The sequence below is a fragment of the Palaemon carinicauda genome, chromosome 15 (genome assembly GCF_036898095.1).
Source record: "Palaemon carinicauda isolate YSFRI2023 chromosome 15, ASM3689809v2, whole genome shotgun sequence".
NCBI classification, from domain to species: Eukaryota; Metazoa; Arthropoda; class Malacostraca; order Decapoda; family Palaemonidae; genus Palaemon; species Palaemon carinicauda.
The window spans coordinates 16,788,146-16,799,593 of NC_090739.1; the positions used below are offsets into that span (position 1 = coordinate 16,788,146).

Here is an 11,448-nt window from a genome sequence, read left to right on the forward strand (position 1 = left end):
TCACAGAAGGAGCTGCTCCTTTTTAGCTCAGAGGAAAATAAGAGAGAAAGATTATTGTGGTCAAGAGAATACGTGAATTGTAGAGGCAAGACGCCAAGGTGATATACGGTGCCATTATTAGGGAAAATTACACACACACACACACACACATATATATATATATATATATATATGTGTGTGTGTGTGTGTGTGTGTGCGCGCGCGCGTGAGTGTGTGTGTGCGCGCGCGTGTGAGTGTGTGTGTGTGTGTGTGTGTGTACGTGTACATATTTAGTTGTTTCTCAAGTTTGTACATTTGATTAGCTTTGTTGCCAAATAAAAATTTATAGTTCATGAAGTCAGATTTTACAGTCCACTATTAACAGAAGTATTACAAAATATTATATATATTTATGCAAACTTCCATTGTGGCACCGTTAGTTCTAGCGTCATAAAATCCAGAAGGAAATAGTTTTCTATGAAAGGAAATAGCGTCCGTTTAGAACCACTTTCCAAACAGTCCCTTGTTCCTGGACCTCACCCTGGTGGGTCTCTTGTAGGAATCGCCGTAGTACGCGTGTCCTCCCTGGTATCCTGACCAGTATCCTCCGTTACCATAATAGCTGCTAGAGCCGCCGCCATTGCCGTAGTAGCTGCTACCGTACGAGCCGGAGCCGTATCCGGTACCGTAGCTAGTGTCAGTGGTTTCCGGGGTTGGGTAAGAGTAACCGGCGTAGGTTGCGGTGCTTGTCGTGGCCTCGCAGGTATTGGGTTGGTACTGAATCTCGGTTGAAGTCACTGTGATGTATGTAGGCACTACCACTTGGGAACTGACCACCTGTCAGGATGAACGTTAGAAATACATTATGTTACGTAGAAGTTGTAATGCTTGATCTTAAACGTCATAGATTAATTACTTTATTGATGTTACTGGTGTTAGTTAATTTTCTTCCAAGAAGTTTTAGTTTTTGTAAGGAAATATCACATATTTAACTTTGTGTATTGTAGTTACATTTAACATTCACGTATGGGAGTAGAGTTTTGTAACTGGGCACAGTTGTAATACTGTATGTTATTGAAAAACAGAACGTCGTATCATTTTCTAAGTGCCATTTATTGGATATTCTCATAAATAATCTAACCTATCCTTGTATTATAGTTGCATGCTTAATAAACCTAGCTGAATTCCTACCAAATTAAGATTTTCTGGTCCATTGTGTTTAGCCTTAGGTCATCAACTCCAGGATTTGATTGATTGATTTTAGGTTTTTTGGCATCCTGGCATGTAAGGTCATTGACGCCGATATCGTTTATTGTAAAAAAATAAAAGAATATTCAGTTAAAACCATAAAAGCAAAGATGTCATTTTAAAAGTCAAATATCTTTCTGAAGACCTTTCTTCTAAAAATACCACTAGCATGGCAAAACACATCATGTCCAAGAATTTTGGGAAGGATGAACCTGCCATCCTCACCTCGAGCCTCAAACAGATATCTATTGCTTTCACTACTATATGTGAGGCGTTCGGTCAACAAATGCACGCTGTCAATGATCAACTCCAGGAGATAAAAATATAGAAAATCTTATTTGAATACATTTGCTGAATGTGTGACCTGATACAAGTCTTCAAGTTAGCCTAAATGATCAAGGTGAATCGTAACTTACACAACTCGAAAGGGGTAGTTTATTTTACAATGGATGGTCTTTTGTTTACTTTAAATCTGCCAGAATGAAAATTTCTGATAAGCAAAACAGTACATAGCACTTTAAAAATGTCATTAAATCGAAATAAGGGCATTGAGTAAACCTCAATGGATTTTGAATAATTAATTTCTGGATTTTTTTCTCGCATTTGGGATTTATATTCTGTGGAAGCTAGTGTTCTCATTATTATTATTATTATTATTATTATTATTATTATTATTATTATTATTATAAATAACATTATTTATATAAATAACATTATTATTACTATTATTATTATTATTATTATTATTATTATCATTAGCAAAGCTACAGCCGTAGTTGGAAAGGCAGGAGACTAAAAGTCGAAAGGCTTCAACAAGGAAAATAGCGTTGAAGTCAATAACCATTTAAACTCGTTTAATGTGGATTTGTGTTCATTTTGAATAATACTATTAACAGTGATGGTAATGAAAATGATAATATAAGAGTCAAACATTTAGGTGTTAATGATTTCAAATTAAAGCGCGTCAGCGAAGGGGAAGCCAACCAGTAACCGTATTTCGTAGGCATTATAGCTATTCTGAAATTTCAAAGACAGAAATCGTGGTTTTATGTTTGTAATCCTTAATCATGCTTGTTTTCAGTCTATTGCTTGAGCAATAACATTTCATTGTTGGACCTGAAAAACTATTCATCAGCTGTCGAATAAGATTTAGCAAATCTCTCTCTCTCTCTCTCTCTCTCTCTCTCTCTGTGGGTACCTTACCTGTGTGCTAACTTGTACGTCGGTTGTTGTGAAGTACTGCTGCTGAACTCTTGTGGATGTCCTGAATACTGTTTCCGATCGCACGACCTCTGACGTCAATGTTGTCGTTTCGACTCTTGTCTGAGGGAAGGAAAAAAATTGAGACCTAGTTTAAAATTCTCTCTCTCTCTCTCTCTTTCTCTCTCTCTCTCTCTCTCTCTCTCTCTCTCTCTCTCTCTCTCTCTCATTGTACGCCTGGTCAGTTTTATGATCTATTAACACACAAAAGAAAAAGAGAAGAAAGGTTCCCAATATTTGATACTACTTTCATATTTTTTTCATGAGCAATTATGAAAACACCCCTCCCACTTTTTACCCTTCTACCCTAACAATTTTATTTCTTTCATCTGCCTGTTCAACTTCTTTCTTCGACCTTTTCACATTTTTCATTATTTCATCTGCCTGTTCAACATCTTTCATCAATCTTTTCACCATTTTTTTTTCATCTTATTCAAATTCTTCATTAACTTCTTTGTCATAGTGCAACTGCAGCCCCATCCATTTGCACTCATTGCTGGTTGGCCTTCTTGACCCCAGGCTAGTTTGCCTCCCCGACCCCAGGCTAGTTTGCCTCCTTGACCCTAGTGCTGGTTGGCCTCCTTGGCCCCAGGGCCAGTTGGCCTCCCTGACCCCTGAGATAGTTGGCCACACTGACCCTAGGGCTAGTTGGCCTCCCTGACCCTAGGGCTAGTTGGCCTCCCTGACAACAGGGATAGTTGGCCTTCCTAACCCTAGGGCTAGTTGACCTCCTTGACCCCAGCGCTGGTTGGCCTCCCTAACCCCAGGGCTAGTTGGTCTCCCTGACCCCAGGGCTAGTTAGCCTCCCTAACCCCAGGGCTAGTTGGCCTCCCTGACCCCAGCGCTAGGTCCCAGCGCCGGGTCACATGACCTAAATCCCATCAATCAAATCGAACTAGGTACTGACCTGAGGCGGCGCTTGCACGGTAACGTAGCTCGTCCTGTAGACGCTCTGGTATCTGATGTCAGTGGAAGTGACGACCCGTTCTCGGACGACTGTCGTGGGAACAACCACCTGTTGATTTGGAAATAGATAGGTGTGGGCATCAATGTCGAAAGAGATGATAGTAATGTAATTGGATTACTACTCAAAGTAGTAGTAGTTTCTATATCTTTTCAGCGTCCGTTGATGAAAATTTGCTATGATTTTGTTTTGTTTTATGGTTCCTTTAAATTTCTTCTTCACTTAGGTGTCCACCTTCTTCAGTTTTACCCTGTTTCAATATTCAACCTTCACTTAAGATCAATATTTCTTCTCTTCTATTATAGTCTAAAAGGTACGTGGTCGCATTGAATTATTTATAGATATTCAAGTATACACCTCTCCCTTTGTTGGTGGTAGCTCCAAGGGATGCACACGCACACGCTCGAACAGAGTTTTATATATACAGTGTATATATATATATATATATATATATATATATATATATATATATATATATATATATATATAGTGTATACATATATATGTGTATTTATAATACATATACATTATATATATGTGCGTGTATATATATATATATATATATATATATATATATATATATATATATATATATATATATATGTGTGTGTGTGTGTGTGTGTGTGTGTATGTATGTATGTATGTCCGTAATAGTCAAAATTTGTTAATTTAAATGCAAATGATTAAAAAGACATGCATAAACACTAACCACCATTCCAAGGATCCTCTCAATCTCTGGTGTCTTGGTTTTGTCACATTTTACAGAAGTCCCTATTTGTTTTATTTCCGAGTCGTAAATTTTAAAAGATACTATGATATTTTCTTCATAACTTTGTAAAATTATAAGATATAGTAATGATTGTATTATCAACCGCATCTTTTATTTTGACGGTAATTTTAATAAGCAACAAATAAAAGAAACGGCTTTACTACTGGCAAACTGGCGAGTATTTGCATGGACTATTTATCCTGGGAGATTTCAATGCTTTTAATAATAGATCATTTAAACTACCTCCAACCATTAAATTCAAAGTTGAAATGGAATTGACTGCAAATGGTTCTTCGTAGGTAATTTGGTGTTTAGAGAACAAACTAAGTAACGGTTTTGTTTATAAAACTCCAATTTTAACTGTCCTTTTCAAGACTCTCATTATTGAGAAAGTCTGGATAAAATTTATAAAATTCATTATTATAGAGAGAAAATAAAAGTAAAATATAAATGCCATATGCTGAAAGCAGCATGAAATTTCACTCAGCTTAACAAATTCAATTAAACTTTTATTTTTGAATAAGCAATGAAATATTTCAACAATTAATAAAACAAGCTTATATCGGTTGTCAATAAATACTGTACAACATTTTCAGTAAATGAATGTCGGGGATAATTTCAGATCCATCCTGCATAAACTATCGGTTCAGTTTTACATAAATTCCAGTCATAGCGTAGATTAGAATGAGTGGCAGATCTTTACTAAGACATGAACATTTTGGAATGTACCTATGTCAATTAAACTGGGAATATGAAAATATTAGAGGAACATTGGAAATGTTAATTTCTTACCACTTATTAACAGATGTATTACTGATTCTTTTGCTGGTAATCGCTTAAGCAGAACAACACCTCAAGTCTGTTCATCACTATATCTAATAATCGTCTCACTTTACTTAGTTTTCACAAAGATAAGAGACGTTAAGAGACAAGGTACTCTCCCGAGTGGTATTTTGTATTTCAAATAATAAAGGTTGATTTCAGTGATATGTGATATATGAACACCAAGATTTCTTTCATTTTAACAAGGTTTTAAAAGGAGAAAATAAAATTTTAGCTAATGAGGTCACTGACCTGCGAGATTGAGAGCCTTGTTGAGGTCACTGTTGCCGTTGAGGTCAGGATGACAGTCTCCGCTTGGCAGGCATCTTGAATGGACGGCTGTGGCACGGGTGACAGGTCAGGTGTTTGATATAAACCTGGTTGTAGGAAGAGTAAAAAGGTTAACAAACTCTCTCTCTCTCTCTCTCTCTCTCTCTCTCTCTCTCTCTCTCTCTCTCTCTCTCTCTCTCTCTCTCTCTCTCTCTCTCTCTCTCAACTTATTTTGATCTGCAAACGACGATTAAAGTGACAGCTAATAGAGATATTCAAAATTCTTGAAGGAATAAGAAATGTAGATTACAACAATCTATTCACGCTTAGCACAAATCAGCCAAGAGGTAACGGATGCAAACTGGAATTGAAAATATACAACACCACAGTGTGATAATTTCTTTACATGCAAAATAGTAAATACGTTGAACAGACTTCTAGCTGATGCAGTAAACTGAAACATGGTAAGCTAGTTCAAAAATAAGTTAGACAAGATCATAAAAACTCTCTAAATGTTCAAACCAAATCGCTCTACCCAAGAGCAAGTGGAGTCTTTCCGGATGGACTAAAAAGCCTTTGAGATATCTAAAATCCCTTTAAATCCTTATAACAAAGTCTTTGAGATATCCAAAATCCCTGTAAATCCTTATAACTCTCTCTCTCTCTCTCTCTCTCTCTCTCTCTCTCTCTCTCTCTCTCTCTCTCTCTCTCTCTCTCTCTCTCTCTCTCTCTCTCTCTCTCTCTCAAATCCTTTTATTTTTCATTTCGTATATCTCTCAACGTCTATTGTTTTTTTTTAAATTTGTATGATTCTCTCCATCTCTCTCGCCTTTAAAGTTTAACTGCTGACAATTTATTCAGGCAAAAAAAAGATAAGACAAAAAAACGATAGGAAAGGTAGCACATGAAAGGCATCCCCGAGGGCCTGCGTGATAGACAAGCCGTCTGGTGAGAACTTGGTCTGTCCCCTGTCTCTTCTTGTCATTGATACACATGACCTTGAGGCCTGTACTTTCACTCTCGTAAAGGAACCGCCAGTGAGGAAAGGAAATGCCTGGCTATTTCTAACACACCACAGTGGAGGAGGAAATTCTCCCTTTTCTCACTTCATACAAGAGTTCCTCCCTCCCCCTTTTCTCCTTTCATATAACAAGATTTCCCCCTCCCCCTTTTCTCACTACATACAACAAGAGTTCCTCCCCCTCCTCCTTTTCTCACTTCATACAACAAGTTCCTCCCCATCCCCCTTTCCTCACTTCATACAACAAGAGTTCCTCCTCCTCCCCCTTTTCTTACTTCATACAACAAGAGTTCCTCCCTCTTCTCCTTTTCTCACTTCATACAACAAGAGTTCCTCCCCCTCCTCCTTTTCTCACTTCTTACAACAAGAGTGCATTCCCTCCCCCTTTTCGTACTTCATACAACAAGAGTTCCTTCCCCTTCTCCTTTTCTTACTTCATACAACAAAAGTTCCTCCCCTTCCTCCTTTTCTCACTTCATACAACAAGAGTTTCTCCCCCTTCTCCTTTTCTTACTTCATACAACAAAAGTTCCTCCCCTTCCCCCTTTTCTCACTTCGTACAACAAGAGTTCCTCCCATCCCCCATTTCTCACTTCATACAACAAGAGTTCCTCCCCTTCCTCCTTTTCTCACTTCGTACAACAAGAGTTCCTCCCCTCCCCCATTTCTCACTTCATACAACAAGAGTTCCTCCCCTCCCCCATTTCTCACTTCATACAACAAGAGTTCCTCCCCCTACCCCATTTCTAACTTTATACAAAAGTTCCTCCCTTCCTCCTTTTCTCACTTCATACAATAAGAGTTCCCACCCCTCCCCTTCCCCTTTTATCACTTCATACAACATGAGTTCATCCCTCTCCTCCATTTCTCACTTCATTCAACAAGAGTTCCTCCCCCACCACCTCCCCCTTTCCCTTTCTTGCCCTAATCAATTCTACCCACCGAGACCCAGCGAGGAAGGCTGGAAGCTATGCTTTGAATTTCTAATAATAGAACCCGCTGAGAGTTATGTCTTCGCTTGGGGCCTCCTCCCATCCATCGTTATCTCTCTGCTTCTTCCCCTCCCCCGAGGGTGGTAGAAGGGATATCTAATGGGAAAACCGCCCACCGCAGGATTGGCCACGGCGGGATGAAGGGCATCGTAAATGCCAAAAGAGTTAAATAAGCCTTACCGGTTAAAGCTGTTGGTCTGGTGTTGGGGAAGGAGACGCCACCGCTATTCCCGAAGATGCTGTTAGCGACTCCATTGATGCCCGGGGGAGAGGTGGGCACGGATGCGGGTGGGGCATCTAGTACCAATTGGGGTGACTTTGGAGTGGCAGCCGGTCCTCCTCCAGGGGGTGCGGGTAAGCTGAGGCCCAAACTGCCGCTCGACCTGATGTCGAAGTCGACGTGTTTGTGGTCGTCGCCGATGTTGAATTCGGTGTTCTGTCCGGGGAGGATTACGGAGAGCTTTTCGGCCGTAGCATAATCTGATCCTAAGCAGACCAATAAAAGTAGTACCGCTGCCTGGGCCACTTTTGTTGCCAGATTCATTTTTGGTCCTGTAAAACGGAGAGAAAATTGTAAAATAAATGCGGATGGGGATAATTCTGAGTTTCTAAAGTAGTAGAAGCTTGTCAGATGTTAATTGTTAAAGTTCTCGAAATTATATTCAGAGAAGTTACCATGTATTATTGTTAAACCCCTTTATAGATAAAAACAATTAACTTAAGATTTGTTTACGCAAGTATTCTTATTTTTTTTTTATAAATTGGCGGTGATTGATTCATTTCGCTTTTACGTGACCAAAAAAAGATTTATGTCATTGTAATTGTTTCTTTTAAATTCCCCCCGTATCATAAAAATGGGCTAAAATACGGGATGTTCACTGAACTTTCCTTAAACCATTTTTAAGTTTTTCGTTTTGTACATATAACAAGGTTAGTGTCATGCTGGTTATTTGATTGCATTTTTTAAGTGACTCATACGAGAATAAAATTCTGAAGAGTCTTTAAAAATGCCATAGTTTAAACATAGTTCACTATTTATATTGAGGAGAGTCTGCAAACTCAGAAAGTGTATATAGAATTCATAGACAGGTTTTCTGGTTTTAGAATACAAGAAGATAGAAAGGTAAATGTGATATCTGGGTATAGGAAGAGAACAAAATGAAATCCTTTATGATATTGGCTTCTGTATTTTTAAACCGATCGCAAAATTGTTCGCGTTCGTCATCTAATATTGTCCTGCCACGATTCTCAAATTTCCTTATATCTCCTTTTCTTGTTTTAAATAGAATTATCATCTCTAGAGTGCTTTATGCCTTCTCACAAGATTTTTACGACTTAGTGGGTTCTGTCGAGAGGCAGTGCAGTCAAATGATTCTATATGTATTAATACACGCAAATATGTTTTTGACTTTGCGCTGTATTTCTGTATGCACATTTATAAAGGACTGGAAAGGTTTGAGTCTTAAACTAAACTAATAAAACGACATATAAATATAGCATACACCAAAATTGCCACAGCATGAAATGTGTAAAGTGATTTCATGCATTTTGATAAAGCATTGCATTTATGAAAATACCGAATGTAAAGCTTTTGTATATGAAATTGCCCAGTTTTCCTTCTTAGCAGTTCGTGTGAAAGGGGGTGGGAGAGGCCAGTAGTTACATATTTATGTATTATGTATCTGATAATCACCTTCCTCCAAGCTACTTTAGTTAATTTCAATAGATAACTGTGACTTCTTGATACCTTCTCAGCTTACCCTTGGCAGGTTCTTCAACTTCTGATAGTTTTTTTATTTATTTTACGTATTCTTACGAACTTTACTTTATGTTGCTTTTGCCAAGAATGAATGAGGATTTCATATTATGTCTTTTAAGCGACAGTCTCTTACTGCTCTTGTTATAATGAAAGATATATCAAGAATCTCCTTATTATATTTATCGCAATTGCTGTTGAAGGATGTTCATTTTTCTAGTACGTGAATAATCGAATTCTGTTTTCTTATGTGACAGATTAATATGATCTAGTTATTATGAAAATTTGAGAGATGAATGTCATATATATATATATATATATATATATATATATATATATATATATATATATATATATATATATATATATATATATAACTTTTCATAAAAACTAGATTATATTAATCAATTTTATATATACATATATATATATATATATATATATATATATATATAAATATATATATATATATATATATATATATATATATATATATATGTATATATATATGTATATATATATATATATATATATATATATATATATATATATATATATATATATATATATATATATATATATATATATATATATATAGACAGTACTGTATACTGTGAATATGGGTTGCTGCATCGTAAAATATCCAATACTTTCCTCTTTTAAAATTAAAAGACCGTTATCCTTAAAAGAATCATGTGTCTTGTATCAGATATCCGAGCCTACCTCACCTTCACAGTTCAAGGCCATAATACCCTTGAAAGCACAACCAATCTCACACGTAATTATATTATATACCAAAATGCAAAAAAAAAGGAAAGAAAAACCAACTCACAATTGTTGTCCAGCAGCAGAGAAGAAAAAAACAAACAATTATATAATTCTTCAATGTTTCTTGAGGCTTGACCGAAGGACTTGGCTGAAGGAAAATGACGAGGAGACTTCCAGGGAGCAACTGATTGTCTGGAAACCCAGCACCTTCCTTTAAAACCTCCGTAGGTAGGAAGGTTTGTCCCTCTCCTTTCTTGTGCGCCCTTCTCCGGTTGTCCTCTTGCTCTCCATAGTCTCCTCCTCCTTGTCCTCCACTCCTCTCCCACCCCCAGATCTTCATTTTCTCCCCACCCCCCTCATCCTCAATCCTCCTCCCTCTTACCTTTCCCTCCTGCAGCTATGGATGGGAATTACCAAACCTTCGGGTGCTTTGGATAATTCCTTAGCATTACCGAGGACCCACCTCGTTTTCTTATAGCATCAACTCTCTCTCTCTCTCTCTCTCTCTCTCTCTCTCTCTCTCTCTCTCTCTCTCTCTCTCTCTCTCTCTCGTAGTTCCTTTGTATTGTAATATTTCAATCCATTTGCTACCCTTTTCCTTCTTAAGGGCTGAAACTTTTTTTACTTTTTGTAATAGTTTAATCCTTTTGCTACCCTTTTCCTTCGTCGAGGATTAAATTTATTGATTTGTTATAATTTTGTTTTTAAGAGTAATCCAAGTATATGTCCTTCATTCTCCTAAGTCCAAAATAATAAATAAAAACATAAAAACTATGTATTTCTTCGTGTGATGGTTGTTTATTTACGTATTTTTGGAAATTCAATGTTCCAGTCATAACTCCAAATGTTTGTTGAGGCTGATCCTACAAGTTCTCCTTTCCATAATTGCCTCCTTCCTTTCTTTATTTATGAGTTTTCTGAACCTCCTCGTACTCAGCATATCTCTCTCTCTCTCTCTCTCTCTCTCTCTCTCTCTCTCTCTCTCTCTCTCTCTCTCTCTCAAACGTCCTAAGAAAATCCTCTTCCTATAGTGAAAGTAAAATTACCCTTAAAGAACCACTTTCCTTGATTTACTCGAGCTCAATCAGTCGAGGACGGAATCCGTCTTTTAGAAAATTCTTTTTGTGAAAGTGGATTGAATGTGAAGATGCTCCCAGACTTTCTACAGCCTTGTTGTCGGTACTTAATTAGATACATGGTCTTGTCCCTTATACCTGGTGGTATCCTCTCTAGAATCTTTCATTTATGTTGTCTTATTTTTTTATATTTTTTACAGTAGCTTTGCAATTTTATTGTGCTGGCGTTGTTGTTATTCATGTTTTCTTTCTCTCCGTATTCCCAGTGGACTTTGTGTTGTATTGGTTTATAAGTAGTAATTTTTTTTTTTTTGCTGATATGAAAGTTGTCTTATACTTTTATTTATAGTACCGTTGTAATTTTATTATGCTGGCGGTGTTGTTATTTACGTTTTCTCTCTCTTAGTACTCCCTGTGGATTATATGTGCTTTATTGAATTATGTGAAATCTTAGTGGATTTTGTTCTTTATGTTGTGTGATATATGTATAGTTCATTTAGTTGCGCATATCAGAAGTTGTATA

General features: G+C 37.1%; 1 protein-coding gene across 1 annotated transcript; it reads right to left on the reverse strand.

Moving 5' to 3' along the window:
• Positions 1-267: 267 nt before the first annotated feature.
• Positions 268-10,050, reverse strand: LOC137654240 (uncharacterized). Its single transcript, XM_068387871.1, has 6 exons — positions 9,914-10,050; positions 7,506-7,877; positions 5,295-5,419; positions 3,395-3,502; positions 2,431-2,550; positions 268-816 (listed from the first exon to the last, which is right to left on the reverse strand). Exons 2-6 carry the CDS (start codon positions 7,867-7,869, stop codon positions 478-480), a joined length of 1,056 nt encoding a protein of 351 aa, XP_068243972.1. The 5' UTR covers positions 7,870-7,877; positions 9,914-10,050; the 3' UTR covers positions 268-477.
• Between the last annotated feature and the right edge of the window lie 1,398 nt (positions 10,051-11,448).